The 21,630-nt window shown below is 44.5% G+C and overlaps 1 protein-coding gene across 1 annotated transcript in view; it reads right to left on the bottom strand.

Moving 5' to 3' along the window:
* The window catches only part of LOC108891407 (protein jagged-2-like), a 48,230-nt gene that overhangs the window by 3,788 nt on the left and 22,812 nt on the right, over positions 1–21,630 (bottom strand). The window contains 23 exon segments of the mRNA XM_018688536.2: positions 37–196; positions 2,606–2,647; positions 2,649–2,738; positions 3,899–4,159; positions 4,271–4,386; positions 4,568–4,681; positions 5,240–5,325; positions 7,157–7,184; positions 7,544–7,660; positions 7,855–7,968; positions 8,505–8,618; positions 9,119–9,232; positions 9,639–9,803; positions 9,916–10,066; positions 10,184–10,357; positions 10,942–10,988; positions 12,151–12,267; positions 13,909–14,022; positions 14,127–14,240; positions 14,381–14,500; positions 15,065–15,195; positions 20,819–20,879; positions 21,335–21,589. Of these exon segments, the coding sequence (XP_018544052.1) occupies positions 37–196; positions 2,606–2,647; positions 2,649–2,738; positions 3,899–4,159; positions 4,271–4,386; positions 4,568–4,681; positions 5,240–5,325; positions 7,157–7,184; positions 7,544–7,660; positions 7,855–7,968; positions 8,505–8,618; positions 9,119–9,232; positions 9,639–9,803; positions 9,916–10,066; positions 10,184–10,357; positions 10,942–10,988; positions 12,151–12,267; positions 13,909–14,022; positions 14,127–14,240; positions 14,381–14,500; positions 15,065–15,195; positions 20,819–20,879; positions 21,335–21,589 (2,805 nt within the window).

The raw sequence follows: 21,630 nt of genomic DNA, 5'->3' as shown, positions 1-21,630 counted from the left end.
GCGTCAATATCTTGTTGCCACCAAGTTTTAACTCACCAGCAGGAGTGGGCTTCATCAGTGTCTCCACCTTGACCTCCACCACAGCCAGCATGATGGTGCTGTTGTGGCGTTTGGACAGAGCACTGATGATGGCGCTGGCTGCCTTCTGGATCTGTCCACGATCACTGTCCTTCGCCCGCCCGTCCTGCTCAAAGGACTGCAGAGACAAAGAGAGGGAGAGAGGAGGTCATTCGATCTGTATTCACACTGCATTTCACATGTTGAAGATGAAGAGTACTTTATGAAACGCTGACTTGTAGTTAATGGGTTTAGTGAAGAAACTGACTGGCTCAGTACAGTCCCATTCACCAAATGCTCAGAGTCTTGCTTGAGGCTACGCAAGACAACAAAAAAAGAGAAGAAAGAACACACATTCATGTGTCAGATTAAAGGAGATTCTCATCCTAACATCTGGCAGGCTGCGGACCCCCTTCTCCCCCCCGCTGAGACCACAGAAGGAGGAGTTAATTGCCTAATAAGGTGCTGAGGGTGAGAGCAGGGAGGCGGTGGGGGACAGAGGGGGATTAGCTGTGTGCTGTGCAGTTCAATTAGGACAACAATAGAGAACAGCCCAGCTGTGCTCCCTGCTCGGCTGGGGACAAACACTCCTCTTCTCCTCTCCTGAGGAAATCAGCAGCTCATTCACACACCTCTAAACCCGCCTCCCAGGCTGACGGACACATCACATCAGAGAGAAACTGACTGAGCCCGACTCTGACACTGAGAATCCAAAGTAATCGTTGCATATTCACTTACACTCTCTCTCTCTTTCTAAGATCATTTTTGGGCATTTCTCCTGAGTTGATGGTTGATAGTCAAGAGAAAGGGAGGAAACATGAGGAGAGAGAGAGGAGTGAGCGGGAAATAACATGCACCAAAGAGCTTCAGGAAGAATGAATCAGGGTGTTGCAGTTATGTGGTGAGTTCCTTAAGGCTCCAGACAAAGTGCTTGTCTGGATGGTTGAACAGCATCATCATCAGCAGTAAAGAGATGCAGAATATCAGCAGATTTAGATTAATGAGACATCACATTATTCATCCTGTATCAGGCCTTGTTCTGTTTACAGGACACTGTGATTAAATCTAACTCAGCTCTCCTGGCTTTACAAACAGAATATCTCAAAGTCTCGTCCAAATATTTTTCTGAAACTACTTGAGCATCTCTTCGTTTTCCCTCCAACACACTTGACGCAGCCTCAACATGTCAAGTTAAAGAAGGGACGACTCTCTCTCCTAATGTAGACAAAGCGAGCGCTCCTCGCTCTTTCCCACACACATCCTCAAACATATTGAACCACTTGTTTCTCACTCAGGTTGGAGGCCTCGCAGCAGAGTGGCCCGCTGATCAGTTCAGGGGTTTACAAACACACCCAGAGCTTTTGGATGAGAATAAATCGACACTCCTCGGGGGCTGAGAACCGGCTGCACTCCGCGGAGCTCGCTGAGATTATAAAGATTTCACCCACACTTGGAAATGAGCGCTGACATTTCTCTGCAACACGAGTCGGCAGCAAGTGGGAGTGAGGTTTCTTATGAAAGCCTTGTTGTGGGGTTTGGGTGGATGTCAGGCTCGCCACTCCTCTTCCTGTATCTGCCGCTCAAAACAAGCCTGCAAACATCAGAGGAACAAGAACTAATCCCCTCCATTAAGAGCTTAAAGCCCTGAGGTGACTGATTTCCCCTGAGTCTGGGTGGCCGAGAGTGAAAGACAGAGGGAAGAGAGAGAAGAAGACAGAAAACAGCAGAGATGGGGGAGAGGGGTGGGAGAGACAGCAACAAAGAAAAGGGTAAGGGAGAAAGAGAAAGAGAAAAGAAAGCAAATAAAAGCAGGAAAGGTAAAAGAGACAGGATGAGAAAGAAGGAGGAGGAGGTGGAGGAAAAGAAGTAAAGGAAGAAGCGAAAGAAGAAGAAGAAGAAGAGGGAGAGAGTAGACAGAGATCATCAAGGTGTTCCAACAGAAAAGCTAAATCTCATCCAGATGTTAAAGGCTTCAAACGCCTCTCCCTCTTTCTTTCTTTCCCTTTTCTCCTCCTTGTTTCTTTTTTAAAGCAAAGAGGGAAGAAACAGAAAATAGAAAAAGGTTCAGATTTTTACTGGACTCCTCTGGAAACAATTTGCAGTGATGAATTAAGTGCGATTTAATAAAGCGGGAGGAGAAAAGAGGGAGAGCGGAGGGGAGAGTGGGTGAGAGGGAGAGAAGGCAGCAGCTCCTAAATCTGTAGGTGTGTGAGTGTGTGTGTCGATTTACCTGCATTAACTGTTCTGCTGTCTCCTGGTCTATGTCAAAATCAGATGTGCTAGCTTTGATTTTCTGTCTGAATGAAGTGGTTAATCTGTTGCTTGTTTACAGGCCGTCTGATCGGCTGTCACTCAGATTTCTTGACATGTTGCAGCAGGTCTCAGTCATTGACTTGTCTGTTCTTCAGCAGATACACAGAGTGATGTGGTGTATCTAGATACAGCCTCAGATGCGAGACCACCCAAAAGAAGAGTCCTATATTTGGGCCAGCGCGAGCCGTCAATGCGTGTGTGGGCAGGTGTGTGTGTGTGTGTGTGTAATAATCACCATGGCAACCTCCACGGCGTCACTGTTGGAGTAGGACAGGTCAGCAGAGGATGAGCAGCGCTCGCTCCTCGGCCAGCGTCTGAGTCACGGGGAGGTACCTCAGCTCCGAGCAGATGTTCTCTACAGTGGTGCCCTGTGACACACACACACACACACACACACACACACACACACACACACACAGATAGAACAGATTAGTATCTGCAGTGCTGCTGAGGAACAATCACTTTCTAACTCCTCAGCCCAGCGGAGGGGTGGAGGGGGGCATTAGTATCTTGAAAGTTTCAGAATTCACATTCATAAAACTTTACTGAGACCTGCCCCATGACGCCACTTAAGGTTTCATGATATAGTAGCAAGCAACAAAATCAGCATCTGGACGAACAACAGAGACACAGAGAGCGAAGCTTCAGGTGTAGGAGTAACGTGGCCATTAAACTACAGAGGAAGTCCAACTAAGAGTCAGAGCATCTCCTCTTTTTAAGAGCTTTGCCGCTCTCACACGTTTCCTATTTTTCTACGACAAAGAGGAAAAAATGTTTCTACTGTCTGAAAGTCACAGTCTTAATGAAGACGTTACATGGTACAGATACATCACACACTGTGCAGGCCAGCGAAACACTCTCATCTGTGTACATCAAAGACATGGTGTGTGTGTTTGCGGTTGAAGATTCAGGCAGCAGGACGTCTGAAATCATTTTCCTCCCCGGATTGTTAACATTCAATAATTCAAGCGATTATCAAACGTTAACAATGCAGGGTGGGAATAAAATGATTTCAAATGTTCTGTTATGACATGACACATCAACAAGGAAGAAAAATGACTTGATGACTTTTCAAACTGTCTCTCCGGCCGTACTTTCAAACTTCTCTCCCTCTGAGGATTTGCAGGATATCAGAGCTGGTAAAATGTCTGTCCCATGATTTATAACAGCGCTACACCCTCTGAATAAGTCTCGCTTTGATATAGAAAGCTCAAACCACAAAACTTCATAATGCCATATTTGAAAAATTCTCCCATTAAACAGAACTTTTCGAGCAGAGTGTGCCACCCATCATTTTTTACTTGCTGGAGCCATTTTAGCTATTTTTTTCCTCTTTTAAATTTCCTTCATTTTCTTTTTTATTGCCCGTGGAGAAGGAAGAATTAGACGTGGTCAAAAACTCACTGCTGAGTCAAACCACAGATTTTCACTCTGGACAATGGAGAAGCTTAAACAGAACATTCCAGGTTGAAGTGCCTTGCTCAAAGTTGTTGAGGCTTACTTCATGTATAAACAGAAAATCCCTCACCTGTGGCACTTTGTCCTTTTTGAAGATGAGTGTGATGCGAGCGCAGTTGTTGTCAAGGTAACCACTGTTGGGCTCACACTGGGTGTGCAGAGGCGTGGGGGGGTCTGGCGTCGAACACACACCCCACTGGTGGCAGGGTGGCGAGAAGCAGGTGAGGAACTGATGCTCCACACACTCGTGACCTCCGGGGCAGGACGGAGGGTTTGTGTCCGGAGGAGGAAGAGCCTTCGGGAGGAGACATGGCCGACGACCACACCTCACCTGGAAGAACACGGATTCAATGATCTGCTGCTTTCTCTTCTTGTACCACAGGAAGACAGGTGATAGATTATCATCATCATTATCGATATGTTGGTAAAATGCGAGGCTGACCTTAGAACAGTGAACATATCCGTTGACACACTGGCAGGTGTTACACTCCTCCTCCCACCGGCTGCCATGAGGAAACTGCAGGCCGGCATGACGACACGACTTCCCAAGTCCGATGACTAGAGAGAAGAAAAGTTTAGAACAAAAGGAAGCGGTGAAGTCGTCTGCTAGAGTGAAGTCATTTCTGAAGAGCCTCGGCAGTTATATAAAAAAAAAATCAATTTTCCATTAAGCGACTTTAACACAACAGATGGCTAACATGGCAGCAACACTGTTGTGACTGAGCTTTATTGTACTCACACTCTTGGCAGCGAGGTCCAGCGTGTCCTGGAGGACAAACACAGCGGTAGCCGTTGATTTCATCCATGCAGGTCGAACCTTCAGCACAAGGAGATGACTGACACTCATCTATGTCTGAAAAAGACAACAACATAACTGCTTTAAACACATGCAGCATATAGGGGAAATTATTAAGTGTCCTTTTCAGCAGCAGAGGATTCTCTTTTCATCTTAACTTATTTATTTTACATTTCACTCGCACTCGCTCCTTCGAGTCTTTCTCTCTCCAAAGCTTAACTTCAGCGGAGAAAAACCTGAGCTTTAAGCGATTTGAATGTTATATTTAAATATCTTCAATGAGTGATGGAATTCAGATAATCACTTTGTGCACAATGGGTTTATACCAGTTTGGTCTGAAACACTTCAAATGGATAACACTGTGGTTGTGAAAAGGCTTTTTCTGAGGAGCTTTCTCTGAGGAGGCCGCGGGAGAGCGCACCGACCCGTCTGTCGAACCTCGGCTCTGACCTCGGCTCAGCTCAGAGGGGAGAGGTTAAGACCGTCTTCCTAAAAGGCTTCCTAATCTGTCGCCCTGAGACAATAGGCTCACACTCCCCCGCCGCGGCCTTTCACCTTTGACCCCCCGCCCACCTGACCCCTCCACACGCCCCCCTCCGGTTCCCAGGGACTCACTGATGCGGCAGTCCGGTCCGGCGAATCCTGGGGCGCATTCGCAGCGAAACCAGTTCACGCCGTCAACGCAGATTCCACCATTGTAGCTGCAGAGAAAACACAGGAAGAAACACATGGATGAAGAGTTTCTGAAAAACATTTCATTTTAGCATTTCAGTTTAGTTTATTTAGTAACACACAGTCGACTGTAAATTTCTATGTATTCCTTAAAAGACGCTCATAGTGAACTGGTAATTCCCCGGAAGGTTTCACAGGAAGACCAGTGTCACAAACTCACCAACATAACTTCCCTTTTCTGCGAAATTTACAACATTTTCTGGGGAACTTAATTATATAAGGAGATAAAAAAAAGATGGTATTTCTCATCCATGCTGGCTGCACTCTCTCACAATTTAACCACAACATGACGTGGTCCTCTTCTGAGGAAATGGCTGGTTAGATAAACATCTTTGTAGGAAGTTATTAGGAAAATAAAGAAATCAGAAGCTAAAATATTACCACTAGTTCTTCGCTGGTGACTATAGAAGGTCCTGGTTTAGTTCTATTAAAAACAGAATCTGATTTTTAAATATATTTAACGTGCATGTGTCCAAAGTAACCTTTAAATCTTTAAGGTGATGTTTTTGTTGTTTTCTGTCCCTTGGTAACTCACTACAGACACTGTACATCAACATCTACTAAACAAGCATCTGTGAGGCATGGCGGTTTAACCCACTGAAGAGTTTGTTCCATGCTCTGCCTCCCTCTGAGTTTTCTTTTCCTGCAGAGTTTGCAGAGGCTCTGAGCGGCAGCAGCCTGACGCTGATCCCTGATCAATGTCCAGACTTCATATGTAAATCTCTCCTGACCACATACTGAGCCTCCACTCCACACCCCCAACACCTCCACTCTTCTCAGCTACCCCCAGGTCGAGGCCAGTGAATGGCGAGAGGGGCGTCTCTTCACACTCTCATGCCCCCCTACCCCCAAAAACCAGAACCACCACTAATCCACCTGTCAGTCATTGTAGGGCGGGGGGGAGAAGCTTTATTAGCCCTTAGCACCTCATTAGCACCGATTTTAAAAAAACTGCATACCTTCTTCTCTGAGTCAAAACCAGAACATTTGTGGAACCATAATTAAAGCTGAATCTGTTCCTAGTCTGTAAATAAAGGAAGTGAAAACCAGAATAAAAAGAGCCAGGGCCAGGACAACTGGGCCAAATTCATCCACTTATGAAGCAGATGTGATTCTAAACTCTGTGGTTCTCAAGTGAAAACAAAAAAACAAACAAAAAATAATAATAAAAAAGAAAATAAATAAATCTTCCTGCATTTATCGCTGTATTTAGTAGTAGTTAGGTGTTGTTAAATGTTGGACCTTCAGATATAGAAGTACAGCTGTTCTCACTTCATACACCTTTATCATTCATTTTACTTAATAAACTCAAATGTATATGATTTCCTGTAACTTTCTGGCCTCTTAAACTAGGCTTCCACAGTGTGCATGTTTCACACATTTGGATTAAAAAACATTTCATATCTTGAGTCAAACTAAACATCTGTGGTAGCAGCCAACTCAAATATAAACGATTTAAAAGTGTCAGTCCATGGGAAACCCTGGAGACTCCTCCAACAATGCTCTTTCATATTCTCTCAGGCTGGAGTTTATGCAGAGTGGCTCAGGAAAGATGCAAATGTCAACTGAGCTGATGTGTCTAAATGAATAAGGTGAGGATCAAAGATGCCGCACCCAGCAGCGATAAATAGTTGATATAATTCATGGCTGCGGTCCTAGACCACCAGGGTTGAATTAATATCCAAAGTCAAGTTTAACTTACAATAAGATGAAATTAAGTCATATTTAGTGGCCCAAAAGGTGCGAACATTGTACTGTTGTGAAGAGTTATCGGCAGGATAAGAAAGAAATCTGTCTTACCAGGGATGTGGATTGCAGTCATCAACATCTGCAAGAGAAAGAAGGCAGACTGATCAATGTCAGATCCTTTCCCTGTATTTAATCCACTACTGTTCTTACAAGTTTTCAACCTCTGAACAGCACTCATGTCAACATTAATTATGACAGAAAAGTAAGATCTACCTTGGCACAAAATAAGGAGATGAAGTCAGCCAAGGTCCTTTGTTCAAGGTGATTATACTTCAATTTAACAGCTATAGTGCTCACACAACCAACTCTATGATGACAACTGTCATGACTTGTCCAATGACATGAAACATCTCAGGGTGTAAATACTTGGCTGTTTCCCATCATTATCATCCATCACATTATGATGTGAACATGGCACAAGCTCTAACAGTGACGTACTCTGTGCACAGGTGGCTCCTTCCCAGCCGTCCTTACAGATGCAGGTGAAGGTGTCTCCTCCGCCGACACATGTCCCTCCATTCTCGCATGGACCCGAGTCACATGTGCTGTTCTTGGCTACAACCACAAAAAAAAAAAAATAAAAAATCCCTTACATGAAAATGTTTTTACTCTGACCAGCCCACAGTGGGAGATCTGCTCCTTGGCTAGTGATCACACGGTCTGACAGGTCGTAACAGGGTAATATCACATCATATTATTAGTGTTACCACTGCCATAACAGTGTAATTAGAGAGCAGTGGGTGCCTGACCTGTGTTGCAGGTGCTGCCACCCCAGCCTGAGGGGCAGCTGCACAGGAAGGAGTCTCCATGATCGTAACACGTCCCTCCATTACTGCAGGTAGTGGAGTCGCACTGGCTCTCACCTGGACCGAGACAGCATGGGAAAAAGATTTCAAACATTTGACTCAGCGCCAGTGTTAAGTAACGATTACTTCAGCTCCAAAGCAGAGTTCAGAAACGCCGTCAGAGGGGAAAACAAGCCTGCACAGAAGCCGGTGAGGACATCATGCCTCAGAAAGGAGATTAAGAGGCTGAGGTAGTTAAAAAATATAAGACCTGACATGTTGAAGAACATGGAAAGTGAAGACAAAGACGCCACTTATGAGAGATTTGTGGGCTCTGCTTTGTTTTGTGCTTGCTTTGACTTATCTGCTCATTGATACCAATCAAAATAATCTTTGTAACTACTGCATCATATCACCCTCTTTGCGCATGATGCCCTAAGAGACTGTTGCTCTTCCTGTTTGACACTTAGATACAATATAAACACATGTAGCAAAAAAGGATCAAACCTACTTTAATTCTCAGGTGTACATTTTAAGGATTGAATGTGTATATTTCACTTCTTTCACACAGATGTAAATATACAGTCACATACACCTTTACAGTCTTTACTTACGTGAGTGGCAGGTCTTTCCTTTCCAGTTGTCTACACAGTTGCAGTAGAAGTCGTTGAGCAGGTCAACACACTGGCCTCCGTTCTGACAGGGGTTCTTATTGCACTCGTTCACATCTGGAACAAGGTCAGATAACGAGTCAACACAGTCGCAGGGTATTTTAGCTCTCGGTGCTATGTTTGATTTCATCACCTCGTAACACAGAGCTGTGTCTAGAAGAAGAAAAATTACACCTCCTTTGTACTGATGTTCCTGCTGCAGTCATGTAGCCATGCTACCATATACCTGTAGTATAAGTGACAGTGTCATCTGCAAATGTGCACACTGGCCAATGTACATAACTGCTGGCATGCACTTGTTCCAAAACAGATTTAGAACCAGTCAGCTGATGAAGTTACCACATTTTTCCGCTTGCCTTTATCTTCCAAACAAACCCTCCATTGTTTTGTCTTCCATAAGATTCTCAGACTGCTGATGATTCCCACGGTGCCCCTCTCTCAGGACATGTGACTCATAGGCAGCATTACATGACAACGCTCTTCCCTAAACCTTGTATACCTGTGCTGTTGCTCACACTGACCCCAGAAACCCTCTTCCCTCCCACACACACACTCACCAACATCACACAGACTGCCCTCCCAGCCGTCTGGGCAGAAACACTGGAAGGAGTTGATCCCATCGATGCAAGTGCCTCCGTTCTTACAGGGGGACGATGCACAGTCATTAATGTCTGCAGAGAAAGTGAGGACAGATATTTACATTTACTGAGTAATAAATATATTTCTTGGGAACAAGTTATTCAATCCTAAATACTCCAAATTTGCCTGGCTAAAATGTGAAAACACATGTTGCAGAACTATTTTTTGTCTGCACTTACGAGTCTTTGAGAATTAGAATAAGTGTTTGATTTGGAGAGCAAAAAATTTGAAAGGCATCCTGTGAAAGTACAAAACCAAAAACCACAAAGTAATCGAATGTGAACACATTTTTATGCAGAGACAATAAACTCTCTGACTAAGACCGTGATGATTAGTGAAACAGGAGTCTGAATTACCGTAAGAATCATGTGGTTCCCAGTGATGGTAACTGATGATAAATATAGTTTGTGTGTGTGTCGAGAGCTAATAATGACTCACTCTCGTGGCAGTAGGTGCCAGTGAATCCCGGCTCACAGGAGCAGCTGAAGTTCCCTGCAGGCAGGCTGATGCAGCGACCGTGGGGTCCGCACACATTGGACGAGATGTGCCACACCCGCTTTTGGGTGTCATTGGTTGCAACTGCAACTGTGCAACTGTCAATCACTTTGGAGGGGGAAAAAAAAAAGTTGATCAGCAACTGGTAGGTTTCCGTCTTCCAACTAGTTAATTTAAAGATGATCTTATCATAGATGAAATGCTCCAGGTGCTGTGTTACCTTCACACTGGTTAGTCTTGCAGTGGTCCTTCAGCTCTGAACAGGTTTTTCCCTCGTAGTCGTCTGGGCAGCTGCAGTAGAAGTCTCCCATCAGGCTGTGGCACTGAGCCTTGTTGTGACATGGGTTTGGGCTGCACGGGTCATTCTGCACCTTCAGATGGAAAACAGAAAGAAAAGACATGTTCTCACCAAAAGTCAAATACACCTGCAATGCAAGCAAAACACTGTCTTTGTACAGCGTTCTTTAAAAGCTGGATTGGATCCTCACCTCACAGGTTGTACCAGCGAAGCCCTGAGGGCATTCACACATGAATCCGTCCAGCAGGGCGTGGCAGCGGCCCCCGTTCCTACACGGACTGCTGGCACAGCGGTTCCTCTGAACCTCACAGTGTCGGCCCACGAATCCCGGCTGGCAAACACACTGGTAGCCTCTGGGCACCTCCTGGCACAAAGACAAGGAGTTAGCAAAAACTCTGATTAAAGTGGCAGAGCTTCCAATATATTCTTTTAGGTGTCAAAGTGAGTGAGCGCGACAAAGTATTATCAAGTATTAAGGAAGTACTTTATGGAAGTTCAAGCTTCATCCAAAAACTGTTCAAATTTCTATCTGCCAGCTGTTAAACATAGTTGATCAACAAAAAATGTATCAACAAAAATGCTGACAATCGATTAATCATTCAAGCTATTTGTTGTTGTTCAAGCTATTAGTTTCACATAAACATAAAACAAGTCCTAAATATTTTGCACACAGATAAAAGAAGCTGTATAAGGAATTTCTAATGTATTCACTATTATTAGAAAAGGGAAAAAACCTTTCAGGGAGCACAGGTTAGTAACCAGTGTTTCAAAATCATAATACCCTTGAGCATATTCTTTTATGTTCTGACAGGCACTTTGATGATGAGCAATAATCTTGTTCCATTACTCCATTACTGTGTAATGTTACGTTAAATAAACATAAAAATTAAACAAAGACCTCTGTGTTTTTAAAATCTGTCTCCAGATTTGATCATTTCAGAATCTCACCTTGCAGGTCCCTCCATTTTGACACTGTCCGTGGCAGCTGTTCACATCTGAGGAGAAATCAAAGAAATCGTCAGGTTTTAGTTCGATAAAACTGGGAAGTGGAAAATGCATTTGTGCTGTAACATGCAGCTACTACAGGAGAAAGTGGCTGGTAAAACCAAAGCAAATGAACCATGCCTAGAAGAAATGCCAGAAGCAGATTCAGAGGTGCAGACGAGCTGTGAGAACATGCAATGAAACCAAACTGCAGAAGTACCCCTCAACGTTTTACACAGAAGTTAAACAGTAAAAAGGTTTTAGTCTCAGAGCCTAGAAGAGTCAGTCAGGGTGTGGCAGGTAAAAACAGTCAAAGGTACGAAAGAGGAGCGTGAATGGAGGTCTGAAGCTCAGCCTCCATGACCACCTAGCTTTTCTTCCACTAGCATCTGTAACAATATATTTTCCAAAAGATGGTTCCTTTATCAGCTCTTTTATGTAAAGCTAAAACATTTTCCTGGTGTTTTATGTCTATGGTGACATAAATGAGCATCTGGTGCTGGACTGGACTGTAGAACTTGACAAATGTGTGAGTTCAACCGAGAAAAGGCGCACAATTTTGTTGCTAGTGTTCAACAATATAAATTCCACCACTCCAAACAATGGGACCTTTAAAATAAATTACTATTTACTGCTATACTAGATAGCAAAATTTAAACAACTTGCTTTTTTAAGGAAGAAAAAGCTAGGGTTATTTTACCCTTTAACCACGACACATCTCTTGAGTGTTAGCCATTAGCACACAGTCATAGCCTCACAGGTGCAGTGGTAAAACATGTAAGATAAATTAATATTTTTTACTTTACTAGATGGTAAAATCTGAACAACTGGTCATGTTAAACTAGAAAAAGCTAAGATTATTTTGCTAGCTTTGCCAATAATAGTATATCCCATGGGTCTTAGCTGTTAGCATGCGGTCAAAGCTTGGTGAAAGCTGTGACTGTTCAGTGCTAACTGTGAGTACAATAGTATATACTAAGAATATAGACATAAAACACCATGAATATGTTGTATCTTTCCAGAAAGACCAAAGTCAGAAACCTACAATAAGAAAATACACTGAGCTACAGAAGCTAGTGAACAGAAGCTAGCCAGCAAAGAAGACAGGGCTAACATTGCCACAGGTCAGTGGAAAGAGGCTGAAGACTAATAATTTACTGGATTGATACTAACTGATGTCACAGTTCTTGCCCACCCATCCACGAAAGCAGGCACAGTGATATCCACCAATCAAGTTTTTGCAAGAGTAAGCATTGAGGCAAGGCTTGATCCCCGAACACTCAAAAACGTCTGCAAAACGGAGACGAGAGACATAGAGAGAATGAATGAGAGAGCCGAGAACCTGCTGAGAGAAGCCCCGTCACCAAGCACAGCTTCATGTCGAACAACACGCTGAAATTATGGCCAAAGACTGTGGACCTTCTCTGAACTTTGACTCTTTCTAAGGGGGAGCTACTGAGGATGACTAAAGCCTCTTTCAGACAGTGAATCTGTAAAGTAATGCTGGATTCATCCTCCTTAAAAAATGCTTTTGGGCTTTCAAACACAGTTCAACAGCACACAAGCATAATTAAAACTGGTGGGGTGTTAGACTCTGGTTTTCATATTTTTGCCTTTTCATCTATTTTATTCTTCATTAAGAAAAACAAGATTCTAGACATATTTTTAAGAGGACTTCTACAGTGTTGAACATGTGTCTCTAATATACATGTTTAGCCTTGTGTGTGCTGTGGCCTGTCTGTAAATGTGACTGGATTCAGTTACATTACCAGATACCATCCAGCCAGACGGCTTTAATGACTTTTATGGGTAAACGACTCGGGGTCTTTTTCAAACATGTAAAATTGCCAGAACATTTACAGGGTGAAGTTCATGTCTGAAAGGGTTTTATTTCTTCCACAGCTTTCCATCGCCCCCTCCTCTATCCACACCCACCCACCCTCCCGCAGGGTTAATGTCTCTCTATTGCATTCCCTGAAGGCCAACCTGAGGCATTCCAAGTGGTCAGTTTCAGAGGCAGCGCTCGCCGCGCCCGCCGCGCTGCCTTGCTCACTATAAACCGACACAGTGCATTAATACTACTCCCAGGAGGTAAGCGGCACCTGTTGGCCTGCTGAAATTAAACACCCTGAACCCCTTCCCAAAAACCCATCCTCCCCCACTACCACGACCCCCTTCTCCTCGTCCCGCTCTCTCCCAGGTACCAGCCCACTCTCGGAAAAGGGGAAGCACTCTGAGAATAACAGAATCCGTAACACAAGCCACTGCATTTCGGTTGCTCCACGCACATGTTTACAGGTATTAAAGTGTTTCCTGGCTGAAGTCGAAGGGGGGTGAGGGCTCCGCTATGCTGGGGAGTCGCCTCACCGTAGTGTACATACTCCCCTGTCACGCCCAGTCTGGAGCCAAAGATAACCCCCCAGTGGAGTATATTTGGTCCCAAGGCTAGCAGTTGCCAGGCGGGAGGTTATTTTTAGCTTTACTCAAGTCACCTGGCTCGAGTTGCAGATGATACCCAGCGAGTATCTCTGCTGGGCATGTGTACACACACATACACACACACTCATTTGAAATCAGTGACCCTCCTGCAGTAATACTACTGGTTAAACGACACGGCAGGATAAACAAACAGCCAGATACGCTGTAACTCTGCAAGCAAATGGGATTCCTGGAATGAATTTGGACACATGGCATTCACTGTAGGTGCAACACACACGGAAACACACTGGCTTCATCACAGCAAAATGTCATCCAACATGCGACAGGATTTTAGAAATATATTTACATATGTGCATTAAGCTTCCCTCCAAAATCACAGCCAATAAATCTGCAGCTACTCAAATGAGTCTATTCAAAATAAAAGGCCTCTGGTATTACTGTCTTTCATTACATTACATTAAATAAAGGTTCAGTGATTAATTAGAGACGTACCTATCTGGCAGGTCTTTCCCGTCCACTGAGGAGGACAGAGGCATTTGAAGCCGTTCTCCATGTCGATGCAGGTCCCGCCCTGAGCACAGGGGCTGGAGGCACATTCATCTGTGTCTGATATATGAACAGCGTGTTTTCAGCCAAATCAAACAGATACACTTTCAGCCATGTCTCTCACTGACTCATCTCAGACTTCGGACTAGTTTCGAGCCCCTCACCTTTAGCACAGGTCGGCCCGGACCAGCCTGCTGGACAGTGACACTCAAAGCCTGATGGGACCTCATGGCACGTCCCTCCGTTGGCACAGGGGTTGGACACACAGGCGTGCTCCGCTAGAAACAACAATGAAAAAGAGGAATTTCTTCATAAATCTTCCATTAGAGTTACCCAGTTCCTCAGAACTTTGCCCTGAACATGTTGCGGCACGAAAACCTGGATTCTGGTTTATGGTGCCCCTGATTTACAGACTCACCGATCTCACAGTTCTTGCCAGAGTAGCCGTCTGGACAGGCGCAGTTGTATTCATCTGGCTCCGTGTTCATGCACGTCCCTCCATTCTTACAGGGCCGGTTGGTCCCACAGTAGTTCAGATCTGCACAGTTACAGACACAGTTCACAGACGCACAAAAACAAACCCGAATATCAGCTAAAAGCTTTTTTTTCTTATCATTCTGCAGCTCTGCGTTGTTCGACTTCTACGACACAACAGTCATACACAATGACTTGTTGTTACAGGCTTGATTTCATTGTTTTTTCCTTCCAAAAACATCTGATTGAGGGTTACACTGAACACAATGTAAGAATATATTTACAGCAAATGTAATTTCTACCTTAGGTCCCTGCATCTTGACCAATCACACTGTGTCCTCATGTGACTTATGTGGTGCAAGACAAATCAGGGACCATACCAGGGATTTTCCATTTTTACTGGAAATCACAAGTATTGCATAGCAGCTGTTGACTGTGAAAATCATACTGTAGTGTTTCTTGCTTTCAATTCATTTCCATACAGAAGAAAATCAGCAGCAGGCTCTTGAAGCTTGTTTGAGTTGTGAGATCGATCACAGCCTCATTAAAAGATGATCAGAACATCACATGATGGCACGGCCCTTTAAACACACAGGAGGAATCCATTAGTTGACGGTGTGGTTCTGACCTTTGTCACAGAGCAGACCTCCCCAGTTCTTCTCACAGGTGCACTGCCACGGCTCATTACAGGTACCGTGAACGCAGCCGGGGTACGGCAGACACTCGTCACAGAGCGGACCCTGCCAGCCGTAGTTACACCTGCAACACACAGCCAGGAGGAGTGTAAGTATTTGTAGTTTAACATGGATACGTACTGTTCACCTGGGAGGAACACTGCTTGTTCATTTCCGTCTTTATTCTTAGTTTACTCCTCTCTTCTATTTTTTTCTTTCCTTCCTTTCTTTCTCCCTTCTCCACTTCCTTCCTTCCGCCCTCTATTTTATTTTTCCTTACTTTGTTCCTTTCTTGAACTGATCTGAAAGAATGATAACTGTAACACAGAGGATAAATATTGCCCCCCCCCCCCAAGCAGAACAACTGATCAGTATTACAGTCGAACATTCACTTAATTAAAATCTGAATCCAGAACTTTTGGCTTATTTGTTTCTGATGTTTTATTGTTAATGTTACCTCAGTGCAGGATTTGGATGCTTGTAGCAGCGCTGATAAACAAATAACAGCACACAGAGAACAGAGTTCAGTGGGTGCAACAGTGGCTGAGTGGATTTTTCAGTAAAATAAATGCCTCTTATTTCACAAGCACACTGAGAATGTGTTCTTATTTACAGCCCCTGCCTGAGGGAATATCAGGAACACAGATGCACTTAATAGGTGGGTCATGAAAAACAGTGATAGTTACGTAGTGATAACAAACAAGTCATTTAATACTTTTACAATGTGTGAAAACACAGAGCAACGCCTGATGTTGGGCAACATGCCAGCTTCAACGTCCCCTGGCAGACGTGAAGAATGCTGCAGGTGCCGGAAAAAGAAAAGGAAACACTTTAACAATTTCAATCCCTCAGAAAAGAAGGAATCGGACACATGATGGGCAGAAAGGTTCAGAAAACGACTGAGCTGCAGCTGAACGTCACAACAGTAATTTGCCGGACAGAACGTCTTCATCAAGGTGAATGACACGTTTGCTGCAGCTCCTAATCTTAGGACAGACAGTGCCAGGACACATTCCTGTGCAGTGTGTGTGTGTGTGTGTCCTATCATGTTGCTTACAGCACATACAGTACGCATTCATGATGTTTTAGTATGTTTTTTAAACTGTTGCTGTGAGTCAAGTTGCAAAGAAATCTCTCTCTCACGGAGTCAATTCTGTTTTGGTTTTTTTATCTACCAGTTTGTTAAGATTTCAACCTGTTTTGATTTGAAACTGAAACAGGCTGAAATTTCCTCTGATGTTTAATAGTTTTTAACTTGTTTATGTGAAATGGGGTTTGCAGCTAAGCTGTAACAATAATTTTCATTCTTCTATTCTTCTATTTAAAATTTGTCAATGTTGAGAGTCAATGTCTTTAAACTCTGTTATCTGATCAATATTCCAAAAATCAAGATTTCATTTTAAAGTGGCATAAAGCACCAAATCCTTACATTTGAAAATGATATGTGTTTATCAACACAACTATAATCTTTGAGGGGTGAAGCGCAGACTAAACTGAGTTGAAAAGACGTTTTTTTTTTTCTGTTTTTTTTTGCAGTTGCATTTCTTCTCCTGTCATGTGTCGTCTGTGTCTTCTCCCAGCCCTCTTCCTGTGTCGTGAGCTCGGTCGAGGTCAACCTTGGAATGAGCGGCGGGTTTGTGGAACGAGGGTTAGTCGTCTCGAAGGGGAGGCCAGCGAAGGGTTAGCTAATCTGTTGGTTTATGGCAGCACTCTGTTATTCCAAGGCCAGTGGTAACCTTGCCCCACCTGTCCTGTCATTTCTCCGTCGGGGGCTATTTTAGGGAGCAACCCACTCCCCCCTCCTCCTCCACCACCACCCTCCCCCCACTCCGCCTCACAAACACTTCAAAATGGATGCCGACCAAACACGTCTCTGAGCAGCAGTGATATACTGCTCTGTAGTGAGCTGTAATGTGCTGTAGTACACTGGGTAGCTGTGGACAGTGGCAGACTGGAGGCACCACTCTGGTGGGGCTGGGCTCTGAACCTCGGTCCTTTTTTGGAATCGGTCGATATGTGTCTGTGGCACAGAGAACTGGAAACTGTCAAACACCAAAAGGTGACATTAAGTCTCTGATCAGACTGGTAATCTGCTTTACTTATTATCTGATCAGTTCCTGGTTTAAATCAAGATTTACCAAGTTTAGACTGTTTACATTCGCCATCTTGGTTTAGCCTGTTAGCATGCTAATGTTTGCAGCTGGGAGCAACTATGTCTGTCAAATGTTGCAACTAAAGTACAGGGCAAACTGAAACTGTGAAGTTGCCCCACACACTGAGTCTTTATGGTGCCAGAGGCTGCAGATGCAGATGACAGAAATTTCAAATTTTGATCTAGAATTTTTTAAACGGGACAATTCATCCAAATGACTGAGAACATACTTTCCCTGATGTCTGATGTTTTGGTTTTCTCAGTCCTCTCCTGTACAGTGGAGCTGAATGGACTCTTATTTGCTTTGAAAGCATTGAAAATAGCATTTAAAAAATCAACAGCAGCATCTCTTTCCAGAAACAGCACGGTTAATGCCACGGTGTTATCACAGGACAGTTTGTTTCAGGAAGAAATGTTCTGTAACTTGGGTGAACTGACCCTTTAACGTATGAAAGGCAGAGGAATGAATTTGTGCCTCAGATGCCAAGAGAGTCGCTCCTTTATTTATATTTTTATGGTTTGGCACCTTTAAATCACCTATTGTGTGCTTGGAATTTCTATATGGGTGGGGTTCTCATCACACAGTGATTATTGGAGATTCACATAATCAAAACGCAGCCAAGAGCGAGCTCTGGTTATGTGAAAACATGCACACGAAGTTATGCTTCATGCACAATTTGTAAACCGAAACGCCTTTAGCTGCACGCACGACTGCAACAACTTTAATTTGATCTCATTTAGTAAGTTAAGCCCAGTTATACAGTGTGTGTGAGTGTGTGTGTGTGTGTGTACGACAATGCTGTGTATTGTTTACTACAGTATGTGGTGCTGTCCGGCCCTGCGGTCGGCGTCGGTGCCCTGCACACTGTCAGCCGTGCAGCGGCGGCGGCAGCGTGGACAGTCTGTCTGGCTGCAGTGTGGGAGAGCAGGGAAATGGTTTCGGGCAGCCACAGGCCAAGGGTGGCATTACCCACAAACCCCGTCGCCGGGCTGCTGCCGTTCCATCAATGGAAGGGGCCGCGGGGGCCAGCCGGAGCTGAAAATATCCCGCCTTGCCCACAACCCCCGCCCCGCTGCGGCCCCTCAGACAAACCACACCCCAGAAGACGGGACGGTGGGCAGGGGTAGAGGTAGAGGGGGCAGTTAGTGTGTGTGTGTGTGTGTGTGTGTGTGTGTGTGTGTGTGTGTGTGTGTGTGTGTGTGTTGGGGGTGGGGTGGGGGGGTACCACTGAATTATTTACAGGCGAGCCTCGCGCCCAAATCCAGCGGACAGACTTAGCCCGCTGTTGCCTAGCTACATGTTTAGTAGTGTCACATGAGGGAGCGTAGGTTGTGAATGCGCTGTGTGTAAGAAACAAGATACCAAACACACATTTTTAGTTTTCCTCTGCCAGGCTGAGAGTCTTTTTTTCCTGTTTCTCTCTCTTTCTGTCTCTGAGTCTTTAACCCTTCAGTCTCCGGTTCTCTCTCTGTTTTTCCTCCAGTTTATTTCTCTTTTCTTTCACTTTTTTTTCTGGTTACCCGAAGCATAGCTCAGTGTTCTTACCTCCATCACTATTTTACATTAATCTGGACAGAAACAAGTCTGGTTGTTTGATAAAATCATCTTAGCTCAAAGGTCCACTTACTCACCTCTTCTGGAGCTTTCAGCTGATTCACATCTGACACCACAGACTGACCCAGGTGTTATAATCCTGCTTCATTACCTGTTGTCACGTGGCTGAAGTTTGTTACCTAGGTCACATATTTACAGCTCAGTCATCTCCATGGCAACTGAGCAAACCCCATCTACTGATGACGTCCATGAAATGCAGCTGAAAGCTCCAAAAAAGCCAGTAAGTGGAGCTTGAGTTTAAATCATTTTGTCAAACAACTGTTTCCAATGTTCAGAGTGAAATTTCATTTGCATAACTGGTGATAGTTACATAACCAGTAATCTATGGTTTTGCAGAAGTGATTCACTCTAATTCATTTTCCTTTTGCATCTTTAAAGGAAAATTCCACTTTATTAAAATTTGGGTCACAGTTTTGTTTCTGTTACCTCAAACACTTTAAAAAAGAAAACTGAGTAAAGAACACAAACCAGCCTGAGATCGATTACTTTGCTCTCTCGTCCTTGATGTTGTGTGATATGTTTTGACAGAGTGATTTTTCTGTTTCTTATTGTATGTCTGTTTTAGACGTGTCAGGATGATGGGTGTTAACAAGCTTTTAATGGCCGAACATTTAGACGGTGTCAGTTTTGATTTATGTGGACTGTCCCCTATAAATCAACCACAGAAAATCTTTTATTTTGTCTGCACACATCTCCATCAGCCTTCCTCTTTCTCAGCAGTGTGTGTGTGTATATATGTGTGTGTGTGTGTGTGTGTCTTCCTCATTGCTCAAAATCACATGTTGAGGCACATTCCAGGGTGTTCCTCTCTCTTCCAATCCTCCGGCCTTTTCAGATGAAAAATGTCAGCTTAATTTGTTAAAACTCGATCTTACCTAAATCAAACCTGCCTCAGCCTTTTCCTCCCCTAATCCACTGAGCAGCCATGTTACACTTCTGTATGTGACTACTGTGGAAGTACTCTCAGGGTGTAAACAGCCTGACAGCTAAGTCTAACTCCACTCATGAAGACACAGGAGTCAGGAAATGATGAACCAACAAGGCAACAATGACTTCGTTAGTCTTCAAAAAACTGCTGTGAACTCTCCGTGACACCAGAGAAGATTCATAAACACACAGCACAGTCCCCAGACTAAACTTGGCTTTGATTTTCCTGCATGGATTAATGTGGCCCTGATGATTCTGGATCACCAGAACTGGCCAGTGACCGACTTATCGGTCAGGTCATCTGAATAAAGTCTGGACCTACAGGTGTGAGAGTGCCCTTCAGACGAATCTGTCATGTTTTTTAATGTAAAGCACTTTGAACTGCATTGTGTATTAAATGAACAAAATAAATAAATTACAGTCCATGTGTTCGTTTGGGAGGGTCCCCCCCGCCGCCCCCCCAGTAGTGTCAGGAATCCACACTTCCCAACAGGCGAGTGCCAGCCATAACAAGGCCCAGGATAGGAAGAGGTGATGTGGGCTGCAGACATTAGAGGAGGGTGGATGGGAGGCGGGTGGGGGGGGTTTCTTTGCTGCTGGGGGAGGACGAAGGAGGAAACATAGCAGGCCTGGTGTGTGTGTGTGTGTGTGTGTGTGTGTGTGTGTGTGTGCGGGCCAGCTTCAGGACAGGAAGCAGAACAATGGCTTCTGGATCAGAGTGGAGCTGAGGGATGGAGGTGGAGGGATGGGGGGGGCACTTCACAGAACTAGCATGGGGGAGGCAGGGTGGCGTGGGGTCGGGCTGCTTGGTATGTTATCAACAACTCCACCCCTCCACCCCTCCCCCTCACCCCTCACCCTCGCATCACTCTGTCGTGTCACCACTGTTATCCTCATTAAGCTCTTACGCAGGGTTTCCATCCAAACAAGATCATATTTTACATCAGTTGGCAGCTGCACTGTGAGGTGAACAAAGTGGAACGACAAACACAAACAAAAGTGGAGGCGACTCACTTGCATTCCCCTGGCACCCTGCACGTCCCATGCAGCACGCTGCATCCTTGTTTGCAGATGGCTTTTGGGAAGGAAAAGGGAGAGAAAGTGTTTCAGAAAGTGTTTCATCGTTTCAGAAGCAGATTCAAAACTACACAAAACTGCCTCACTCATCATTAAAATCTCATTTCCTGTGTTTCCTTGTTTGTGAAACTCAGAGAATCTTTGCCAGGGTCATTGTCAGAGAGATGAAGTTGTCTCCAGCACTGATGAGAGTTTCCAAACATTCTTCAAATTCTTGCAAAGTGACACTTGACATGAACTTCGATGAACTTCCAGTTTTTTTCAGAAAAAGGCAGAAAACAAGTGCAAACTGAGAAATCCACTGTGTGTTCATGTGATCAGAGGAATTTTAAGTGATTATTTTTGGCTTTTTCTTTAAACCTAAATGAGATATAAGTCAGTAATATTGTACATATTTTTTTGTTTTCAAAGAGCATTATTATTCTTCTACTGCGTGTCTACCTCTTCCCTCACCTGTTTTGCAGTCGGGCCCTGTCCAGCCCTCCATGCAGCCTCGGTTTCCAAACTGATCACACACGTAGTGGCCAAAGTAGTCGTCGCGGGGACGGCAAACTTTGTTGCACTTGCTGCCATAGTAGTGTTCGTCGCAGCGCACGCGGATGGTGTACTCCAGGCTGGCGATCGAGCTTTTGTACTCCACCGACTGCTTCTCCTCCCCCGGGTTGATCATCCCTTTGTAGATGCTGCGCTCGATCAGCAGCTCGTCATCTGGACAAAAGAGAAACAGATCGACACAAACATGTCAGAAA

The sequence above is a fragment of the Lates calcarifer genome, linkage group LG19 (genome assembly GCF_001640805.2).
Source record: "Lates calcarifer isolate ASB-BC8 linkage group LG19, TLL_Latcal_v3, whole genome shotgun sequence".
In the NCBI taxonomy this organism is placed as follows: domain Eukaryota; kingdom Metazoa; phylum Chordata; class Actinopteri; family Centropomidae; genus Lates; species Lates calcarifer.
This window is presented reverse-complemented; position numbering and strand designations above follow the sequence as displayed.